Genomic DNA, 24330 nt, shown 5'->3' with positions numbered 1-24330 from the left:
TGGGCTAAGCCCCGGATGTGTCAAAATCCTAGAGACGCCCCTGTTGCTCCGTCTTAACGTCCTATTCACAAAGGATATTGCGCTAATGATATACCAGCGCAAACACGCCCACAAAGTTTGGCAGCTGAGTGCAGTTTGCCGCTGATTTGCCCCTGATTGCAATAAGCCACACATGGCAAAGTTATTTTTTTCACTTAACTGCTTGTCGCTATTAGCGCTGGTATTAATTAGACTTTGTTTGGCAAAGTACTGAATACTGTATGCCCTCATGTAGTGATGTCTCATGGTGAGTCAGTCTAACAGTGTCGGATGGGTTGAGGCCACTTTATCACTATTCCCTCTCACTTGTAGCTGTTTTTTCGTTATCTTTTGAATTTAATATGAATTATTTTTATTATTATTATGGAACCGTTTTTGTTCACGTTTGTTTTCCCCGTTTCGTAAAATAAATTATTGAAAGTTGCTTTTGAAGTGCGTGACAAGTGCGTTTTGAGAACGACCGCAGACTGTCACCTGTTCAACACATCAATATCTTCGGATGCCATTAAAGTAATAATGATTATAATAATAATGTCAAAATATTATTTACAGACTGATTTAACAGACGATCACTGCTGCCACGATCACTGGAAAGTCTGGGCAAGAGGCTTCCACAGAGGAGCGCCCAGTTTGCACCAGCTTTCTAAAGACGTTATTTACTTAACTCAAACAGCGTGTGGCTATTAGCACTGGTGTTAGTGAATTAGACGTTGTTTATCAATGAGGCTCATTTGCATAAATATATATTATATTTTTGTGCCAAATATATGCATATTACCTCATTTAAATACGTGCAAATAACACTGGAGCACCGAGACACAATCTGCTTGGCAGTGCAGTTAGTGGAGCATCTCACCCTCTGCGCGTGCTTTGTGAATGTGATGGGATCTGTTTGCTCCATTTTTACAGGTTTAGCGGCCGCAAAAGCCACGCAATCCTTTTGTGAATTCGGCCCTCAGTCAGGAGCGCAGACTTTTCTTTTTGCATTCAAGGTTACAAATAATGTTATGTTCCTCAAATGGCTAGATTTAGTTATCAAACTTTCATTTTCTAAACAATAAAGATGCAGTGTTCATCCATTCTAGTTCTCTTATGTGCATGTTATTATAAAATAACTTCAAATCAAATCCTTAATCATTGATAAGTGTGCGTGCTTCCCCCGCCCCTCCCAACAAAAATCCCGCCCCCCCTCTCAGAAAATAGTTCCGACGTCCATGTGGACGGGGTCTCTTCGCTGGTGGTGCAGCGGCAGCCGCGGCCTGAGTCCACGGGCCCGAGGGGCTTCCATGGTTGTGTTCTTCAAAATAATAAAAAACAAAAATGAATAAAAATAAATAATAAGATCAGTGCTATTTTAAGAGGCAAACAAAATAGATTCAAACAGTTGAAGCGTCATGTTGAACGCCAAAACACACATTTAGTGAGCCAAGTTATTACTGTAGCTTATTAAAGTCGTATTGTATTACAATTATTCTTACCAAGAAGACGTTGTGCTTCATCATGAACACTTATCACGTCACCCTGGGCCTTATCTGCAAGCAGCTTAAGGCTTTTAAGTTTGGGATCCAAGAACACTGCCATCTTATGCAGGAGATGCATTTTTCGTTCAGTATCCTGAGGCTTTTTTTCTTAAGCGAGGACAGTGTCATGCTGTCAGTAGTAGATGGCTGCAGGTGATTTCTCAGGCGCCCCAACCACACAACGGTCAGGTGAAGAGTTGGGGTTTTGGAGGCCTCCAAGGCCTTGGTGGCTTCTTTGAATCGTGCCAGAAAGGCAACCATGTCACCCAGAGTCTCTGTGCTCAAGTTGATGAGGCGATGTTCTTCTCCTCATTCCTTCAGAAGAGCACAGACTTGTTCATACTGGTTGTAGATGGAGTCCAGCATTGTGTGTAGCGAATTCCAGCGTGTCTCCATGGCCGCTTTCAGCGTTATCTTCAGACGACTCTGGAGATTTGTCTGCTTAAAGTAAGTTACAAGGGACTTCGCAGACTTGATGAGAGCAGACACTTCATCAAAGAAGTCATCTTCAGCTGCTGGGGTACCACCAAGTGTGGTGTGTAGCACTGTGTTCAAGATGTGAGCACCGCAATTACAGTTGCAATCAAATTTATTCAACCCCCATTGCATATTAGGCTTATTGGCAAAATATACAATTTCTCAGCTGTTTGCAATAAACAAATTACACAAGAACTGTTTAAGTAGTTCAATGAAACTAATATTACAAGGGTTTTGATCCAAATTCAACACAAAATGCTACTTTTAATGACTACTGTAGTCTCAGAATTATTCAACCCCTTCATGACAAGCATCTTCAGTACTTAGTAGAGCACCCTTTTGCTGTTATGACCTGATGCAAACGTGATGCATAGCCAGTCTTAGCCCATTCCTCATGGGTAATGGCCTCCAGTTCAGTAATATTCTTGGGTGTGCGTTTTGCAACCGCCTTCTTCAAATTCCACCAGAGATTTTCTATGGGGTTCAAGTCAGGCGACTGTGACGGCCACTCTAGAATCTTCCATTTCTTCTTCTGAAACCAAGCCTTGGTGGACTTTGAGGTAAGCTTGGGATCATTATCCTGTTGGAAGGTCCAATGACGCCCAAGCTTCAGCTTCCTCACAGACGGCACAACGTTTTTACCTAAGATTTCCTGATACTTGACTGAATCCATCGTGCCCTCCACACGCTGCAGGTTTCCAGTGCCAGAGGCAGCAAAGCAGCCCCAGAGCATCACTGAGCCACCGCCATGCTTCACTGTAGGCAGGGTGTTTTTTTCAGCATATGCTTCATTCTTCTTCCTCCAGACATACCGCTGTTCCATAGGCCCGAAAAGTTCCAGTTTTGTTTCATCACTCCACAGAACAGAATTCCAAAACTTCTGTGGCTTATTTATATGGTTTTGAACATAATGGAGCCGACTTTTCTTATGCTTTTGGGTCAATAGTGGTGTACGTCTTGGAGTCCGGGCATGGAGCCCTTCGGTGTTTAGTATGCGCCTTATTGTACAAACTGAAACCTCAGTGCCTGCTGCCACCAAGTCTTGCTGCAGGTGTTTTGCAGTCACTCGAGGGTTTTTTGCAGTCACTCGAGGGTTTTTTTTTTCCTCCTCAGGAATCTGGTGGCAGCCGCTGATAGTTTCCTCTTTCTGCCATGTCCAGGTAGTGTAGCCACTGTTCCTTTAACTTTGAACTTGCGAACTATGCTTCCAACTGTATCTCTAGGAACATTCAGAGCTTTTGCTATCGTTTTGTATCCTTTTCCTTGTTTGTGCAAGGCAATGATTTCTTCTCTGAACTTTTTGGACAATTCTTTTGACTTAGCCATATTTCTAACATGCAATCAAACGTCACTCTCAACAAACCCCTAGCCAGTCCAGGTATTTATGTGTTCTGTCTCAAGCACACCTGAACTAATGAAGCCCTTGATTAGTTGCACCAGGTGTGCTTGAAACAGGGGGTTGAATAATTGTGATTAATTGCATCAGGTGTGCTTGAGACAGGGGGTTGAATAATTTTGAGACTGCAGTAGTGATTAAAAGTAGCATTTTTTGGATAAAATTTGGATAAAAACCATGGTAATATTAGTTTTATTAAACTATTTCAACTGTTCTTGTCTACTTTGTTTATTGCAAACAGCTGAAAAATTGTACATTTTGCCAATAAGCCTAATATGCAATGGGGGTTGAATAATTTTGATTGCAACTGTAAGCCTGGTAACACTGCTCAGTGTTGCAACTATATTTGCGCCTCTGTCAGTCTCGTAGACCAGTTTAGGGAAGAACTCATCCAGGTCGCATTTGCGTAGTGCTAGCATGATTGCTGGTCTCAATTTTTCTGCAGTTTTGCGTAACAAACTGTCCCATTCAGCTGTGCAAAGCACGCGCTCAATCAACTCCCACTTCTTGTCGATGTAATGCATGGTGACTGTAGTGTAAGATTTAATTATTGATCAGGTTAATGCTCATATTACATAGGTTGATTAAGGTTAAAGTTCATATAATGTTTTTATGTATCCATGTGTGTCAGAACACTTTTACACAAGTTTATGTATTCAGATATTGAGAACACACACACACCATACTATGTACTGCGTGAAAGTGTAATAATGCACACACACACACACTGAAGTTATATTGCATGAAGGCACAGGGGACCTCATAGTAATAGTCCCCAAGTTCCATATGTTTTTAAAAAATAAGGTGAAACAGAGTTCAAACCTAATGGTGGGAGAGTTTGGGAATTTCCAGGATGAGGTAAAAGGATTACACCATTAAAACATGCCCAGGCATGATTTGGACAAAAGCATAAAGGCCTGCCACCAATAGGTTTGGGCTCAGGAAGGAAGGGCTAAAGGAAAAAGGGTGGAGATTCTCTCGAATCTTCACCAGCATAAAAGGGAGAGCTCAGAAAGCGAAACTTCAGTCTTGCTCCAGAGCCTGACTCATGAGTTGTATGTGTTGAAGCTTGTGGACACATTAAACTCGATTGCACCAGATTCTATTTGACACCAGTGTTTCTCTAAGTGTAGCCAACTGAACCTAAACTACTAAAGTTAACTCAGAGGACGATCTTGAAGAGAAGGTGAAGACGAGGTCGGGAGCCATCTGGCCCAATTCCAGGCACCGATTTTCGCTTCTACGTGACACAAAGATAACCAACTTTCCGGTAGTCATCTGTCCAAAGATCCAACGTAACTGCAGCGTTGCTTTCAGTCAGCTGCTTCCTCAGCTCTGGGATGAGTTTCTCTCGAATTTCTTTCTTTCTTTCACATTTTGTGAGTCTGCATGACACAGTTGTTGGATCCGGCAGAAGTTTCACAGCATCGACTCTGCCAGACCGTGCCCCGACGTCAACCAAGCCCTGTGCCAGCTCCTTGAACCCTTCCCCACACACAGTTTCAAATGACCTGACATCCCGAGACACAAATTTCACCGCCAACTTGATTATGGCGCCCTTGGCCGCCTGGTCTGGTGTTGAGAGCTCATTTTTGCTTTTGGAAATTAATCTCTCAATTGACTCAGCAGCGGCTTTCCCACAGCAGGTCTCTGCGTGTTTTCTCAGCGAGGAAGTACCTAGCCTGTGGGGCTCGAAGGCTAAAACATTTTTGCATGTTTTGCAGACGGCGTAGCCACTAACAATGTTACCAAACTTCTCCCAGATGTCCGACTTGGCCCTCGACAATTTATTGTCCACAATTTCATATTCACCACTCACTAACTTTGATTTTATGTCGTCCATTTCGCTCAGCAGCTAACCGGCTCAGGCGGCTCAGTTAGAGTGACAGTGGCAGTGATGTTGTTTATTTAGGCGGAACTAGTCAAGTGTCATTCAAGTGTCAAGTCACTGCTTTTCACAATAAAATGATGAAAATAGTTACCCGCTGCCCCGCCCGTGTTAGTTCAGTTCTGCCCATGCCCGTACCCGTTAATTTATACAGGTATATTTTTTACCCATCAGACACTGTTTTTGCAGGTAACCCGTCGGGTACCCGCAGGTACCCAACCCGTTGCAGGACTCTGGGGCAGAGGCACTGTAGGCATCCTTGGCATTACCATAAAACAAATCCAGTGTCATATTCTCCCTTTTGAGACAGTTCACATACTGATCAAACCTAGTCAGATGGGAAGAGAGAGTAGTGGTGTTAAAATCCCCCATTATTGCAATGAATGCACAAGGGTGCTGGGTCTAATTTCTAGCACCAGTTTTATGGATGACTTTACACGCCACTGCTGTAACTGCCCACAGTGGAATGTTAGCAATAATAGCAACAATGTGTGAAAACTCCCATGGTACACCATACAGTCTGACTGACTGCCAACAGTTCAATATCCTGACAGCAGATCTTGTCATTCACCTTAACACCATGATGACACCATTTATTGTTCACAAGCAGGATCAATCCCGCACCTCTGTTTTTGCCGCTCGCCTTCATGTCCCTGTCTGCTCATACAGTAGACAATCCAGGTAGGTTCACACAGGAGTCAGGCACGTTGTCATTCATCCACGTCTCCATTAAGCACATGAGACTACACTCCCTTTTGAGTCATCGGCACCACAGCCGATGACTCGACACAATAAATGGTGTCATCATGGTGTTAAGGTGAAGGACAAGATCTGCTGTCGGGATATTGAACTGTTGGCAGTAGTTTGTCACACATGTTAAAGAGCGAGTTGACATTCCCCATAAGGACCCACGGCAGGAAAGGTTTGTATCTCCACCTCCTAGCCTTTAACTTAAGCTCCTGCTCTGCAGCCTCTGAACGGCTTCCTCAGCTCAGCTGGTATGTGGTGTCTTACTTTGTAAGAGGTTCTTCTCAGAGCCAGAAGATCGTCCCTCCTGAACACAACTTTATTGATCACATTGAAAAGATTAACAATAATTAGAAAAGAAAAAATAAACACACTCAAACAGGATTAAAAAACAGGAGCTACTCAGGCTTGCTGCCACTCTGACTCACCTCTACAGTGCCCAGGAGACAAACTGGCACCTCTCCAGCTACCAGTCCCTACTTGAAGGGGTGATCCTCCGGTTCCCAACCCAATTGCTACTGCAATTTTAATCTTTCATTATACTTAGCCTTATTTATTTATATGAGGGGTTTTTTTTGCAGTTATTACTCTTTTAGAAAAAGGTGTAACTCACTAGTGAGTCAAAATCCCGATTATGTCCTAATATGCATTTGTATAGCTCACATGTGAAAGCTGGGGCTGGGGGAGGGTGGGGTTGTCAAGTGCCAACATTCTAAGGCTTGGAAAACTGCCAGAAACTGAAACTCCACGTCAATTCCCAGCAGCTCCCGGCAGTTTTCTGTGCTGCACACAAATTCCTGTGAAAAGTCATTAACCTGAACTTTCACGCAATTTACATGTTGCTTATTGAGAATAATTACAATTTTCACAACAACTTAAAGACTACAACCTGAAAAATAAAAGTGATGAGTGGAAATAATATAATATCACTTTAACTTTTCTCAGAATTTTATCTTATCTACCTAAACGTTTAAGTTTTTAGATGCTTACACTGAGTAGAAATAGCAACACACACCACAAACCAAAATCATCTGTAGAGGGGGGCAGTGTTAAGGGGCATGTGTTGTTCCTATTGTCCTTGACGAACACTATGACTCTGTTTTAAGAGTCTCTGTTTTAAGAGACATTTAAGGACATTTTTTATTATCACACCTTTATTGGCTACTAAAATCTTTTGCTGATATACTCCTTTATTTAAAAAGGTCTTTCATGGACTGCTTGAAATGTTCTTAGACAATATTATGTTTCATGATGAGTCTGCTGAAGGCCATATGCAGAAAGAAGTTAGTCTTGAAATAAAGTTGTGACTTTATAAGTTTTGCTGGAGTTCTCTGTCTGGTAGGTGGACCTTTTTATAATTTTTAGTTTATTATGCTCACATGGTTATTAGGCCTACTCCTGAGATGGTTAATATGGTTCTAGCAGCAAATGTTTGCCCCAGGGCCCAATCTAGCCATGTAAGTTAGTTCAAATATGTTTGTTCTGCTTCATATCTATATATAGTCCACGCATGTACTAAGTCCAGCTTTTTAAAATCTATGGCGAGGATGATAAAGGCTGTGAATTCAGACTGTTGTGAAGATAATCAGTGATGCCTGGCTGTAGGGCATTTAGGAATAAGGTCATTCCTGATACTTGGAAGACTTAAATGGAAATAGAAACAGCAGCAACATGAAATACCTCTGTTCCTCACTGGGACAACAGCTCACACAAACACAACACAGCAGGTCCATACTATTGATGTTCCTCACTGCAGATCACGGTTGTGACGTCAGCCTGTGTTTTTGTGCTGTTTTTTAAACTGTAGTAAACAGGAGTCCTGCCAGGCCTCTCAGGGAGCAGGATCGAACCTGTTACTGCTGCTGATGGGGGATATAAGTAGCCTGGAACACTGGTCTGAACCACACACACATGCTACGACTGTACCGGCTGCTCACACTGAAGCAGATATGGTAAGTGGAAACAAGTGCATGTTTTCAGCTTTTTTACATTCAGTCTAATGTGTGTGGTTTTTTTCAAAGACTATACTGCATGTTGTCTTCCTTTTATGTTAGTTTTGTAAAAGTTGTATTTATGGAAATATAACAATATACATTTGAAATGTATTTGGTTGAGTTTGTTAAATTTATGTAAAATCAACTGCTTTGCTATAAAAATGATCAAATCTTTGTTTAATCATCCATATTTTAATTACTCATGATGCAACAAGTACAGTAAAACTGATTTAGTTTACTTGTATAATACTGAACAGTCATACTGATGCTAATACTTCAGTTATACTCCACTTTATTTTAATGTGACCTCTTTTTCTTTGCTACTACGCAATTACTTCATTTATTTAGTGAGTAATCCATCAAAATTATTGATTCATCATTAACTGCATATAATAGAAATGACCTCACTGGATGTCTGACTCTATTAAATGCAGCTATTGCATAAATGATTACTTTACATTCATTTGGCTGACACTTTTTTTTTGCAACTTACAGTATGCAAATCATGTAGGAGCAAGAGCTCCATATCCAAAATCAGGAGTGTATCGCTTTTAAACAAATAACTAAAAGTATGTTCACTGCTACAGTACAAGCAGGGATCAAAATTAGCAGTCGCCAGTCACCAGAGGCGACTAATTTTACCCTTTGGCCAGTAAATGAAGTCACCTAACCAGCCACTCTGCGAGTGAAAAAAATAGGGCCAAACTACTGTTATTGTTGTTTCTCCCGCCCCTGGCTGTGTGTAGGCTATGTGATGTCATTGGTTGCACGCCGGTGTCGTACAACAGATCTTCAAGCCCACAACATGCCACAAAGTGGGAGCTAGAACGTGAGCGTGCAGTTGGAGATCCGCAGTCCGCCATTTCCACGCCCTAGAAAGGCTGATAAGGGGGTGCTGTGGCCGTGCTGCGACCGTGCTGCCTGCTCTCTCCGGTTTTACGCCAGGCTCGGCTCGTTTCAAAGACTTCTTGCGAAGCACTCCAGCGACCAGATCTTTGCTCTCAAACCACAAAAAAAGATGTGATGGCACAACAGTCTCCTTCAGTACATTATTCTATGCTTTCTTTTGATTTTCACATTGGCTAGTCATCCTGTTTAATTTGTCTTCTGATTAAATCGGAACCGTTGAAACAAGTTGTACTAAGCCTCTGCAAGTAATTGGTTGCTGGCAGACACTCTGACAGCGTTTATAGACTGAGCTGAGTAGTGATGCGCGGGTCAACCCGTAACCCGCGGGACCCGCGGGACCCGCAAATGGACCTGTGGGTCATTCAGCAGTGATCGTCTGTTAAATCGGTCAGTAAATGATATATGACATTATTGGCTATTACCGTCATGGCATCCGAAGGTACTGATGCATTGAGCAGGTGACAGTCTGCGGCCGTTTTCAAAACACACTTGTGTCACGTACTCCAAAAGAAACTTGTTGAAACTTTAAACAATTTATTGTACAAAACAGGGGAAACAAACGTTGACAAAAACGGTTCCATAATTCATATTAAATTCAAAAGATAACGAAAAAACAGCTACAAGTTAGAGGGAATAGTGATAAAGTGGTAAAACTTGGCATTGATCCACAGCCTCAGACGGATGCGCTCAAGCCTGCTATGCGCACAAGCTCAGTTGCAAGCATAGGCCTACTATATTTTCACATTTTTAACAATGCAATTTAAAAGTTTTGATTTTTATTGATAACCTACATTTACCAACAACAAAAAACTACATTTAGAACCAGAAAAATATGTAAAAAAAAAAAAATAAAAAAAAATAAAAAAAGTAAATAAAAAAACAAATATTCGAATATCCGAATATTTGGGTACAGCCCTAGAAATAACTGACCAAAAATATTGAAGTTTTTCACAATATTGTGATTTATTGAGATGCGCCAGTATATAACAATGAGTTGATACATTTAATGTGAAGCTTATTAAGCAAAGTATGTTTTAATAAAGTATTTTAAACAATCAAATTTGACTCATTCCTTAATTACACACAAAATTATGCTAATATTGTATTTTGAGAATTGCTCGAGTTTATTATAGTAATAACACATTGAAAATATACCAAAATGCTATTTATATTTTTGGCTAGTGAAAAAATTTTTTTGGCCAGTAGATTTTTAAAGCTTACTAGCCACTTGGCTAGTAAGCCAAAAAGTTAAGTTTGAACCCTGAGTACAAGTGCATAAAGATTCTGCTTTTTTAAAGAAATTAGTTTCAGAACTGCTGTCTGTAACTCTGGAGAGAGATAGTTAATTGTTAAGTCTCATTCTCAGGTTGTAAAATACCGACGCCTTGGGTTTTTGGGTCACGACTCACGACAGCATCCCTATTTGATGACCTGATAATGGGACACAATGGTCACATATCTTTAGAGTTATATAAAGCACCTGTTAGTAAGGGGTGTTGAAATGTAGTCTGAAAAGGTGGGCAGCCTACAGTGGGGTATGTATAGTGACTCTGCTGGCCATCAGGTCAACCCAGCACTGTGGAGCCAGAACACAGAGTCTGACCTAGATGATTTGTGTTGTTTGTATGTTCTTGTTCCAGAAGATAAAAGCCACAGTTGTCTGGACATGTACTTTAGTCATCTCCCTTTTCGTAGAGTCCTGTCATGCACAGAAGGTAAAACTCACTAGCTACTCACATTTCCCACTGATTTCCTATATCACACCCTCTTACGAAAGCAAACTGCTCTCATCTCTTCCTGTCAGCTGAACATCCACTGGGGTCCTCAGTCCATGATGTACTTGAAGGGCAAACGTGAGTTTAAGTGCAAAATAGACTATCTGCTCCCACCCTTTATTAAAAACAGAAGTTTTTAATAAACTCAGTTGTCATCAGGGGACATAACTCCATTAGTCTGATTTGTTCTCCACGCTGAATGTACTGTAAGTTAACGTCACATATACAGTATATTTGGAATGTGTTTGCTTCATTAAAGATTTGTGCAAGCTTGTTGATGCCTAAACTGAGTAAAATATATGTCCACTGTGTTTTCTATTGCTGTAGCTCATCTTGGAATTATTTTCTACACATTTTCCAACATTTATCCTGACATCTTTTGTACATTTGTAAACTCTGGAAACTCCCCAAGAACTTCTGTGAACTTGAACACAGTTAAACAAGGGCCGAAGGGGTTAAATCCGTTTTTGTATTTAGCAGCAGCCTGAGTACTTCATGTACCCATAGTGTACAAGAGTTTTGTCCTGCATGAGTTTCTTCAGTAATGCAGTTTTCATTTTGTCAGTGTACATTATGATGTTCATGTGTTTCCAACACATGGGCTCATCTGCTTCATATGAAGAGCTAATTTACACAGTTATTCGTTTTGCCCTTTATTCTGTTGTAGCAGCTGTTGGAAATGTCTCCAGTTTTGTTGAAATCCAGAGACACTCTGGCTGCCCACAAAGCAGATGTTAAGATATGGAAGAGATACATGCAGTTTTTGTACCATATTTTGTGACAATCACACACACATGTCAATATGGACAGTAATTACAGCACTCCCATCTTGCCAGTTGAAGCTGTATTTCTTTCTGATTTGTAATTGTGCAACCATCACATTGCAATATGGACTTGTCCTCTGTGGAACCCTTAAACCCTCAATAAATGTGCAACATGTGTGAAATCCCATTGTAATGTGTCACAGAAACCAGATAATTGTTCAGTTGTCCCACAAATCAGTAATAAATCATCAGTGGGATGGAAACAAATTTTTAACATTAGAATGGACAACACTAACAGAATTATCCTACAGAAAAAACGTACAATATTATTATCAGTACACAATATGGTCAACAACATATCAGTTTAACCCTGTGTTCTGCTGTTGCTGACTCCAGATGGCAGGAGGTTTGTGTCAGAGGATGACAGTATTTGGAAGCAGAGTCTGCAGGGCTGGTACACAGTGCTCAAAGGTACAGTACAACTATACCTCATTTCAGCCTGTCATTTCACACTTACTAGAATTGTTTCTTCAAAGCTGCTTTTTTATATTGCCAACTTACCAAATTACTACTGATACTGATGGTGTCAAATCAGTAGAGTTAGTATCAAATACTACTGGGCCTTTTAGCCTCTTTTAGCTCATTGTCTGATTTACAGCACATTTAGTCTCTGGGTCAGTCTCACCAGCAGCAGCACACAGCTGTTTTGAGTGAGAAAGCTCTGCTAAACACAATGTGCACTACCTTTGGGGCGGCAGTCACTCAGTCCATAGGGACTTGGCTTGAGAACCGGAGGGTTGGCGGCTCAAGTCCCTGTAAGGACCAAGTACTGAGTGTGGAGTAGCTGGAGGCATGCCAGTTTGCCTCCTGGACACTGTTGAGGTGCCCTTGAGCAAGGCACTGAACCCCCAACTGCTCGGGGTGCCTGCCCAAGGCAGCCCCCTTATTCTGACATCTCTTCATTTAATGCATGTATAGGTCATGTTTTGTGCATGTGTGAGACGACAACAGAGTGACAAAAAAAATTTACATTTCCTCTCGAGGATTAATAAAATATATCTTCTTCTTCTGGAGCATTTAGCAGCCAAAGACACAGATATTTAACTGAAGTACAGTACAGGCCAAAAGTTTGGACACACCTTCTCATTCAATGCGTTTTCTTTATTTTCATGACTATTTACATTGTAGATTCTCACTGAAGGCATCAAAACTATGAATGAACACGTGTGGAGTTATGTACTTAACAAAAAAAGGTGAAATAACTGAAAACATGTTTTATATTCTAGTTTCTTCAAAATAGCCACCCTTTGCTCTGATTACTGCTTTGCACACTCTTGGCATTCTCTCCATGAGCTTCAAGAGGTAGTCACCTGAAATGGTTTTCCAACAGTCTTGAAGGAGTTCTCAGAGGTGTTTAGCACTTGTTGGCCCCTTTGCCTTCACTCTGCGGTCCAGCTCACCCCAAACCATCTCGATTGGGTTCAGGTCCGGTGACTGTGGAGGCCAGGTCATCTGCCGCAGCACTCCATCACTCTCCTTCTTGGTCAAATAGCCCTTACACAGCCTGGAGGTGTGTTTGGGGTCATTGTCCTGTTGAAAAATAAATGATCGTCCAACTAAACGCAAACCGGATGGGATGGCATGTCGCTGCAGGATGCTGTGGTAGCCATGCTGGTTCAGTGTGCCTTCAATTTTGAATAAATCCCCAACAGTGTCACCAGCAAAACACCCCCACACCATCACACCTCCTCCTCCATGCTTCACAGTGGGAACCAGGCATGTGGAATCCATCCGTTCACCTTTTCTGCGTCTCACAAAGACACAGCGGTTGGAACCAGAGATCTCAAATTTGGACTCATCAGACCAAAGCACAGATTTCCACTGGTCTAATGTCCATTCCTTGTGTTTCTTGGCCCAAACAAATCTCTTCTGCTTGTTGCCTCTCCTTAGCAGTGGTTTCCTAGCAGCTATTTGACCATGAAGGCCTGATTCGCGCAGTCTCCTCTTAACAGTTGTTCTAGAGATGGGTCTGCTGCTAGAACTCTGTGTGGCATTCATCTGGTGTCTGATCTGAGCTGCTGTTAACTTGCGATTTCTGAGGCTGGTGACTCGCATGAACTTATCCTCAGAAGCAGAGGTGACTCTTGGTCTTCCTTTCCTGGGTCGGTCCTCATGTGTGCCAGTTTCGTTGTAGCGCTTGATGGTTTTTGCGACTCCACTTGGGGACACATTTAAAGTTTTTGCAATTTTCCGGACTGACTGACCTTCATTTCTTAAAGTAATGATGGCCACTCATTTTTCTTTAGTTAGCTGATTGGTTCTTGCCATAATATGAATTTTAACAGTTGTCCAATAGGGCTGTCGGCTGTGTATTAACCTGACTTCTGCACAACACAACTGATGGTCCCAACCCCATTGATAAAGCAAGAAATTCCACTAATTAACCCTGATAAGGCACACCTGTGAAGTGGAAACCATTTCAGGTGACTACCTCTTGAAGCTCATGGAGAGAATGCCAAGAGTGTGCAAAGCAGTAATCAGAGCAAAGGGTGGCTATTTTGAAGAAACTAGAATATAAAACATGTTTTCAGTTATTTCACCTTTTTTTATTAAGTACATAACTCCACATGTGTTCATTCATAGTTTTGATGCCTTCAGTGAGAATCTACAATGTAAATAGTCATGAAAATAAAGAAAACGCATTGAATGAGAAGGTGTGTCCAAACTTTTGGCCTGTACTGTAGGTAGAGACCAAAAACAGAGTTAAAAGAGAATTCATCAGGTGGACGCAAACACAACTCCAAATTAATGACAATGTGGAGACAGAGACGGAATTCCAGTCAGCAGCCGAAGCAACCAAAATCCAACCAGCGCAAACCCCAGCTCCTGAGGACCAGATAGATCTGACTCATCATCAGATCAGCAAACTTTCTGTTGCTCTCTTTACACAGGTTAGACTCAGTACTGCCGCTTGCCACCAGCCCGCTGTGGTAGCTAGGGAGTTCACATTGGTTGAGCTGCTGCCCGCTGTCCTCCAGGTGCAGGGAGCAAGGCAGAGGGGCTGTGGTGTGGCTAGCTAGCCAATTCTTGTCTCGTCTGTGGTATGAGAAATGGAGAGAGAGAGAGAGAGAGAGAGAGAGAGAGAGGCAAGGAGGGGCTTAGCAAATGATCTGCATGCACCTCTACAATGAAATAAGATAAATTAATTACTCTTTGGTGAACACTGGGCTGTATGGAATGTGTGCATTTGTGTGTAATGCCTGGTGTGAGGGCTTAGGCTTTGATTTTCAGTGTGAGTTTGAATCCAGCCATCAGATTGATGATTTTGGTCTCCAGTGACCATTGTTATGTCTTTTTGTTCTCAAAAAACTATACAGTGTACATCAGTAAAGATTTTCAAATCTTTGTCTCTTTGTCTTTGTCTTCATCATGCTATACTACATGGTTGTCTACTGTGTATATGATGGTTGTTCATCGAGATCTGATGTGTGATTTAAGTGTTCCCTTAATTTTTTTGAGCAGTGTAAATGTAGTATATTAATGGGCATCATGAAGTCAGGTTTGTGCTTTAATTTTGAAATGGACCTTTTTTTGTGTGTGTATATCTGTGTGTGTGCGTGCATGAATGTGCAGGCCTCCAGAGACTGCAGTCACAGGACTTCCGTAATCCCAGTCACATCGGAAGCTCAGACAAAGTCCTTATCCACTACCGCCTGGAGAGATGAGACACACAGGGTCAGACTGTCTCGACATTGGAACTAAACTAACAGTTCACTGAGAACATGTCCACAATTACAAAGCACAACATTTATATCACAGCACAACATTTATATCACAGCAGTCTAATTTATATTGAGTAGTACAGGCAAAGACCCAATTGGTGCCAAACCCAACCAGATCATGAAAGCTCTGCATATGTTGTTACCGTATATGAATGTTTCAATGTATCACTGTTTTACAATTTCCTCATTGAATTATGTTTGTATTTTTCATCCATGAATAATATGTGTGTACATTTTTGTGCTTGCAGCAAGTTAAACAACAAAAAAGACAAAATGCTCTGAATAAATGATAGAAGATGGTCCTATTTTGTCTTGATCTTTGTGGCTGCAGTGTTCCCTCAACCACCAGATGTCAGCACTGGATAGCAGAAAACTTGACTGTTGAATTTCATGTAAAGGTTGTGCAGTACTTTATACTCCAGGGGGGCTTTTACTCTGATAAAAGGCTGTACAAAAGTTTTACATGAGCAAATGATTTTTAATTCCTGTACTGAAACATTAGATATAATATCCAAGCAGACATGATTATGTGTTCATTGTAATAAATTACAGACCGATGCAGCTGAAACAGCTAAATTAAATGTATGTATTTATGTATGTATGTGAGTAAGTGAGTAAGTGAGTGAGTGACCCCTGGGAGAGTGGCTCCAGCAGATTCCAGGTTCAACATCTGAGGTCTCTGTGTACTAAAAGGAGGTCTAGTATCCCTCCACAATATAGATCAAGAGGCTACTGCTTGGCTTGAGAAATTTGCATTCTCTAAATAATAAAATAAATAAATCTGTGTAGTGCAGTCTCTGTGGAGTGCAGTCCTAGGAGCAGCTAAGATACTGCGCAGTGCCCTCAAACTCCCAGGCAGAGGTAGAGGACCCAAGCTTAATGAAGACCCCCCTCCCCAACAAAATGAAAAATGTCGAGAGTAGGGCAATAGTGCAAAGTGCAGAATGCGAAGGGTGCTGAAATAAATATAGAAAGATATAAGCTTGCTTTGTGATGTAAGTGGACAGTGTATGCAGTGTGCATCGATTTATACATATGTACATATTAATATCACATATTGTGTATACATATACATGTTAAAAAACAGTGTGTATTCAAAGTTAAAATATATCCTTCTATGTCCTTAAACTTGTGCATTGTAATTTAGGCCTTTTTGGCCCCTTTGTACTTTGTCTTAATGCTCTCTCATTGTCCATGTTTCCAGACTGGCTGCAGTGTGTGTATATATGGCAAGATGGATGGTAATCTGGTAATCTATGGTGTCTGGTTGAGGAATGATTTCTGTGTCATTTTGGGTAAATTTGTTTTTGTTATTTTACAGATTAAATCCACCACAGACTCAGTGAATTGACATTGATGTCATCAGTGATATCGACGGTGGTCCCCCAGGAAGTGCTGCAGACTTCATCTCTTGCATATCTGGGGGGGCCTTGTTGTAGTTTATTTAAACTTTTTAACCTCAACACGAAGGCAACATGGTTGCCCCTTCTCAACATTGCCAGCGATGCTCTGCAGCTACCTCTTGTTTACCTCTTAGCAGTGATCCAGAGTGTTTATTCCCCTTGTGGCACAGAGTGAAAAGGAACAAAACAGCTCTTCACATTCCCAATGTCACACCAGTTACCATAAAGGACACACCCAAATAATCAAAACAATAATAATACATTTTAATTATGGATGCCCTTCAAGACACTCAAGGTCACCTTATAGGCAAAAAATAAAGTGACATAAAACTAAATGATCAAAATGATAAAAATATGACAACAAATAAAAAAAACAGCAAAACAAGTTTACAGTAAATAATATTCAATGTAAATAGCAGAAATGTGTGGCTAGATGGATGGGAGTCAAACTGAATAGGCTATTTGAAAGAAATGAGTTTTGAGGTGGGATTTGAAAGTGGAGAGATCTCTCGCCAGAGTCTTCTGCTCAGTCAGATCAGTACATTGGAAAAGAGTCTCCTAACTGAATAGATCTTTTGTCCAGTTTCAGTGATTCAAAGGATATTACAGTCTCTGATATCCGTTGGAAACTGATGAGGGCATGAGGGTTGTCCAGTTTATTATCCAACGCCTGTATTACAGCTAGCAGATACTAGTTCAGTAGTGTCAATCTTCTCCATCTTTCCTCGATTTTACTGATGTTTAGATATGACAACCTTGTCCTGGCTAGAGTAGCAGAAGTCTGGCCAGGACAGGAGAGTTTACAGACTGTTGAGTTTATTTCCTCATCCTGATGACTGATTTGCAGCCACATGTCACCACTGTCCAATGCCAACCACAACAAGTACCACCGACACTTAGACGTTTCTTCCTGAGAGAGAACGAGGGGTGAAGTTAACCCTACATTCACCTTGAAAGAGGTCTGAGACTAACTGAACACCCTGCAAGACATACACGTCAGTAAACGTGGAGATACAGCTGAAATGCATTACCTACAATAAACAGGTAAATTAATGTATTGATGAAATACATTGTTAGAAAAGCTGGAAACTAAATTGTAATACTGTCAGAGGTGGAAGTTGAAATTAATGGAAAAGGCTGAAGGAAGAAATGCTTAGTTTACTTAAGCTCTGTCTGGCAGGTGGCAAAGAGTGACAATAGATGTATACATAAGCTCAGGGCTACTGTTAAACCTCATGAGAAAGCCATGTTTGTTTTGTGGTGAAGACAAAAGCCATAGTTTGTGAATGGCACCCGAATGCCTTGCTATCCTTACTTCTGCAGAGTGGTCCGGACTGCTAGAAACTAGTTACCAGCTAAAGCCAAGCTAAAATTAACCCATAGCGCCCTATGAACATGCCGGCATGATCAGGGGCCTCATTTATAAAACTGTGCGCAGGAAAGGTGACTAAAGGTGACGTGCGAACAAAGCACAGAAAGTGCTTACGCAAACAAATATCCTGATTTATAACAGTGCGCACGCATGTCCCACGCCTGTTTCCCTTTATAAATCACAATCAATTCGACATTTGGCACAGGGGAACGAGCTTCTTGCCACACCCATAGGTGACTATAAATGGCCAGTGAAACGCCCTGATTTAATATTCATCAGGATACGACATGAGGAAGATCATGGCAAACGCTGCAAGAGTAGGTAAAAAAAGAAATTTTACAGTGTGAAGTAGAAGTTCTTGTTGGAGAAGTTGAAAAGAAAAAGAAAATGTTGTTTGATGGGCTCAGTATGGGCATTGCCAATGCTAAAAAGGCAGCAGAGTGGCAGTTGATGGCAGATGCCGTAAATGCTGTGGCCTCAGAAGGTCTGACTTACAGAGAAGAGGAAGAAGTGGTCCAATATCAAGGTGGAAGCCAAAAAGCGCATAGCCTTACAAAAGCAGAGCGTGTGCACCACCAGCAGGGGGAAGGGGACACCGGAGCTCACCGGAGGCAAATCCCTCCTGAGTGGACTGGTCACAGAGGCAGAGGGGGACACAGATGTGGCTGATGCACCGAGTGACTCACGTAATTTGATTCTCGCATGAAATGAGTAAACCATGTGCACTGAAGTTGTATTGAAACACTCATGTACAAACAATGTTGGGAATGTTACTTAAAAAAGTAATAAGTTATAGTTACTTGTTACTTTCGGTAATGAAACTCAACATTGAATGTTAAATGAATGAAACTGACACTTAATAGAATAAGTCATTATTATAAAACATTGTACATTTATCTACAAAACCCAAAACCAGTGAAGTTGGCACGTTATGTAAATCGTAGATAAAAACAGAATACAATGATTTGCAAATCCTTTTCAACTTATATTCAATTGAATACACTGCAAAGACAAGATGTTTAATGTTCAAACTGAGAAACTTTATTTTTTTTTGCAAATAATCATTAACTTAGAATTTAAAGGCAGCAACACATTGCAAAAAAGTTGGCACAGGGGCCTTTTTACCACTGTGTTACATCGCCTTTCCTTTTAACGACACTCAGTAAACGTTTGGGAACTGAGGAGACCAATTTTTGAAGCTTTTCAGGTGGAACTCTTTCCCATTCTTGCTTGATGTACAGCTTAAGTTGTTCAACAGTCCGGGGTCTCCGTTGTCGTATTTTACGCTTCATAATGCGCCACACATTTTCAATGGGAGACAGGTCTGGACTACAGGCAGGCCAGTCTAGTACCCGCACTCTTTTACTATGGAGCCATGCTGTTGTAACACGTGCAGAATGTGGCTTGGCATTGTCTTGCTGAAATAAGCAGGGGCGTCCATGAAAAAGACGTTGCTTGGATGGCAACATATGTTGCTCCAAAACCTGTATGTACCTTTCAGCATTAATGGTGCCTTCACATATGTGTAAGTTGCCCATGCCTTTGGCACTAATACACCCCCATACCATCATAGATGCTGGCTTTTGAACTTTGCGCCTACAACAGTCCGGATGGTTCTTTTCCTCTTTGGTCCGGAGGACACAACGTCCACAGTTTCCAAAAACAATTTGAAATGTGGACTCGTCAGACCACAGAACACTTTTCCACTTTGCATCAGTCCATCTTAGATGAGCTTGGGCCCAGCGAAGCCGGCGGCGTTTCTGGGTGCTGTTGATGAATGGCTTTCGCTTTGCATTGTAGAGTTTTAACTTGCACTTGCAGATGTAGCGACGAACTGTAGTTACTGACAGTGGTTTTCTGAAGTGTTCCTGAGCCCATGTGGTGATGTCCTTTACACACTGATGTCGGTTTTTGATGCAGTACCGCCTGAGAGATCGAAGGTCACGGGCATTCAATGTTGGTTTTCGGCCTTGTCGCTTACGTGCAGTGATTTCTCCAGATTCTCTGAACCTTTAGACGATATTACGGACCGTAGATGATGAAATCCCTAAATTTCTTGCAATAGGTCGTTGAGGAATGTTGTTCTTAAACTGTTCGACAATCAGCTCACGCATTTGTTCACTAAGTGGTGACCCTCGCCCCATCCTTGTTTGTGAATGACTGAGCATTTCAGGGAAGCTGCTTTTATACCCAATCATGGCACCCACCTGTTCCCAATTAGCCCGTTCACCTGTGGGATGTTCCAAATAAGTGTTTGATGAGCATTCCTCAACTTTCTCAGTCTTTTTTGCCACTTGTGCCAGCTTTTTTGAAACATGTTGCAGGCATCAAATTCCAAATGAGCTAATATTTGCAAAAAATTACAAAGTTTACCTGTTCGAACATTAAGTAACTTGTCTTTGCAGTGTATTCAATTGAATATAGGTTGAAAAGGATTTGCAAATCATTGTATTCTGTTTTTATTTACGGTTTACACAACGTGCCAACTTCACTGGTTTTGGGTTTTGTACACTACACTGCATTGTTGTGTGGGACAACATAACAGACAGACAAATGCAGTATTATACAGCGGAACACCAGAACACAATAGTTTAGAACTTGTGACATTTATTAGACAGGCCACAGCTGGCCCAAAAAATATCTAAAATAAAGCTATTCTTCTCAAGCAATGTACAAATAATAAGAAGAATTTGAGAGCGAAGTAGTTAAAGAACCTCCATTAATTGCGCAATTTAAATGTGAAAAGTCTCACTGACTGACTGTCACCTGTGAGCGGAGCTGTGGAAACATCCTGCAGTCCGACATACTATCATCTGTTTAAATTAACTATGTGACTGGGGCATATAACCCCAGAGTACAAGAGGTTGACAACGCCACTCTGGGAATTTCACCCAGAGAATGAATAAGTCAATACACAAGTTCTTTGAAAAGAAAAGGAGCAGAGACGTGAGTTTCTAGTTTCAAAATAGCACTTTTTTTTAAATCCACCAGTATTTAACTTACTGGGGAAAGAAGCTGAAAATAGAGTCTATAGGTAAAAATATGGTTCTTTATTACAAAAGACTCTAAAATACACTCTAAATGTTAAGATTTCTAGGCTGAGCTCATTACCAGTACAGGCGGAAGGGTGCCAGGGAAACACACAGGAGGATGGGAGTGAAGGGGGGAGGAAACCACCACCAGGAGCATGAAGGGAGTTTACACATGCACTGCAAGACAAAAAGACACACGAGTTAATACACACAGCAAACACATGCAATAGAGAATGTCCCACTCTTCATGCAGAGGGGGACACACACACCACACACACACATCCTGCAACTGGCAGAAGAGACCCAGCAATATCACAAGCCCCCAGTTATGTCGACTACACACCCACGTCAATTTACAAAATAAAGATTTACAAAAACAGAGTAAAATAGCTCCTTCACCTGTTACGGGCCTCCACATAACCCATATACAGATACAGTGAGACAGGATAGAGCTAACTGCATCGTCCTTATAGACAGAAAATAATGCAAATCAACTACCACAAATGAATGGAAGCAAAAAACAAGGAAACCAAAAAGGTATGAAATCTAAATTAGCTACAGGACAAAAACAGCAGTGGCAACAGAGCTCCGCCTAATAGGCAAAAGGACAGAAATAAGATTAACACATAGGCCTTCACTTGAGTAAGAAAACACTACTAGGCAGTTGAAAAATGTTACCTTTGCTCAAGTGCAACAGAACTAGTGCATATGGGAAGCCAACATCATACTTCTTGTTCCCACAATAGACTGACATTACCCAAAATATGACATTTGGTCAAAAGTATGATATGTACACTCATGTATGAAACTACAGTGATAAACAGTAGCATACCTTGGGCAACAGGTTACAGTGACCAAACAATTGTGTTCCGGCACACACACATGCCACACTCATGTGGTGTCGGGGGATGGGGTGAATGCTACCCTCCAGTCAGGTCCTACTGCAAACAATGCCTGTGAAGATGCCAGAGAGACACTTAACATGCACACAGGTAACAGATATAAAGGAGGCAGGCAAAGTGCATACCTTATTGTGACATGATCTCCCTCAAACATGGGGCCAGGACAGATGAGGCAAGCCTGAGGCCAGCTGCACACAGCTACTTTTAATGAGTGGTTAGACCAGGGGGTAATCAAGTCTCACGTGGTCTCAATAGGTTGATCAGAGGGTGTGGCAGAATGCAAGAGGGAGGGAGAGTGTGTGAGTGCAAGAGGTCTCCCTCATTACATTAAGCATACAATAAAAAATGCAATGAATTGCGAAATTGAAATTCAGCAATTACTCACAATTAAAAAAAAATGAATTGCTTGACAGCTATGGAGGTATTTTTTTGTCTTTTTTTTTGCAATCATATAAAACTGCTTTGAGAGCATATTTCTTGAACTGCAATCAAAAATCAAGTTTGTAAGTAAAAACGTGTGATCATTTTGCTTATAAATCAGTACTCTTTGCTTGCAAGTTAAAAAGTTTTGCTTGCAAATCAGTCTTCTTTGCTTGCAAGTGAAAAAGTTTTGCTTGCAGATCAGTCCTCTTTGCTTGTAAGTTAAAAACTTTTGCTTGCAGATCAGTCCTCTTTGCTTGCGAGTTAAAGTTTTGCTTGCAAGTTCAACTGCACTTAATGGGCGGGGCCTACACTGTGGATGAGAGAAGGGTTTCTATTGGTGGGTTTGACGTGGCTACATACAGAGCGGGCTACACCCATGATTCCCTCTCTCCCACTTGAAACGCTCGACAGTCGGCGCTACTACTACATAGAGTTGCCACCTGTCCCGTTTTTCCCAGAATTGTTCTCTTTTTTCATTAGCTGTCCCAGGAAAAAAAAAAAATCTCTCCCGGGACACAATTTGTCCCGTTTTTGGGGAAAATGCAGTAGCAGGCCAAGGAGTCCATCCAGAATCAGTGCAACAGGCTCAAGAACATCTGTGTCAGAGAGACAGCAAAGAGGTAAGAGGAGCTGTGGGAAGTCCTAACAGTTCACTTAGTATATTTGCACATCCAATCATGTTTTAATTTGTATTTTTTCCATTTATATTTAACCCTACAGGCCCGAACGACGCATATAGTGTGTCCAAATTCACACCTGTTCTTCTCTATGGTTTTTCTCCGTGACCATGTGTCACAGCGAGAAGCCACGCATATCACGTGAAACAGCGGAATTGTAGCTTTCAGAATGTTTTCACAACGAAAAAAAAAGATAAAGTTACACTAAAATTATCTATAACAGAGCTTTCATACAGCTCTGCACACACAATACTCTTGGATGGATTACTCGCGAATGCAGGCTCGCACAGAAATACCACGCATATCACATGAAAGCGCAGGAGCAGAGCTTTCCACTGATACCACACACATCATTGTGCTGTCATCCCATCACGCTATAAATACAGATCAATTGTCTACAAAATAAAAACCTGACGAATTTCTTTACAGCCCATTATACAGATCTTGTTATCAGTCACTTCATATAGTGAGGAATATCGTATCTTACCACGTCTTAGGCTTGCGTGTGTTTCTCCCTGTCTATCCACATTTGTAGTCCAGCTTTCAAGATGCAAATATCTCCATATTGTCCAGTTGACACTCCATCAAACTTTGTATGACAAGACCAGCGCACTTCACCTTTGCGCACCCAAACAACTGAGGCCTAATTATGCATGCTGACAAGGCCATAGTCACCATATACATTGAGGGGGACACGTGCCCCCCCCCCAATGCCCAATTTTTTTTTACTGCAAACAAAGTGGCAAATATTATCTTGGAGGACATCATTGCACTTGGTTGACTATTTTTCTATGATCTTAGATGTAAATATTGCATGTTTCTTTCAGATAAAACACATTTTTGACTTGTGAATGAGTCAATGGAATTTCTTGCAATAATGAAAAAATACTGTCCGCCTGGCACAAACCACGTTTTGGAGAACTGTGAAGTGACAGAATGTCCCACCATCATGGTTCTTATATTGCCAGATTCCAGAGCATCTCCCCTCTTCAGATATGGCAGAATATGTCATTTTCCAACTTGCTATGGTGAGATACATGTAAAAATACAGGCACATAGTAGGACATGGAATGATGGCAAATCTGGTCTCCTATGTCCGAATTTCATGTTCATTGGTCAGTCTGAACTAGTAATAATGGCCGAGGCCTCCACCTCAAACATTTGGTCGAGTGTCCCTTTTTTTCACAAATCTATGGTGGCAACCCTTCTACTACACCCCGGGGCATCGAC

The 24330-nt window shown here is 41.4% G+C and overlaps 1 protein-coding gene across 1 annotated transcript; it reads left to right on the top strand.

Annotated features, from left to right (window-relative positions):
• Positions 1–7823: 7823 nt before the first annotated feature.
• Positions 7824–15245, top strand: LOC144463561 (uncharacterized). The gene is made up of 5 exons (XM_078168301.1): positions 7824–8019; positions 10611–10685; positions 10775–10823; positions 11906–11980; positions 15143–15245. Exons 1-5 carry the CDS (start codon positions 7933–7935, stop codon positions 15232–15234), a joined length of 378 nt encoding a protein of 125 aa, XP_078024427.1. The 5' UTR covers positions 7824–7932; the 3' UTR covers positions 15235–15245.
• Positions 15246–24330: the final 9085 nt, after the last annotated feature.

This window comes from Epinephelus lanceolatus, chromosome 5 (genome assembly GCF_041903045.1).
Source record: "Epinephelus lanceolatus isolate andai-2023 chromosome 5, ASM4190304v1, whole genome shotgun sequence".
Lineage (NCBI taxonomy): Eukaryota > Metazoa > Chordata > Actinopteri > Perciformes > Serranidae > Epinephelus > Epinephelus lanceolatus.
Note: the sequence above shows the minus strand (reverse complement) of the source record. Positions and strands in the feature narration are given on the sequence as shown.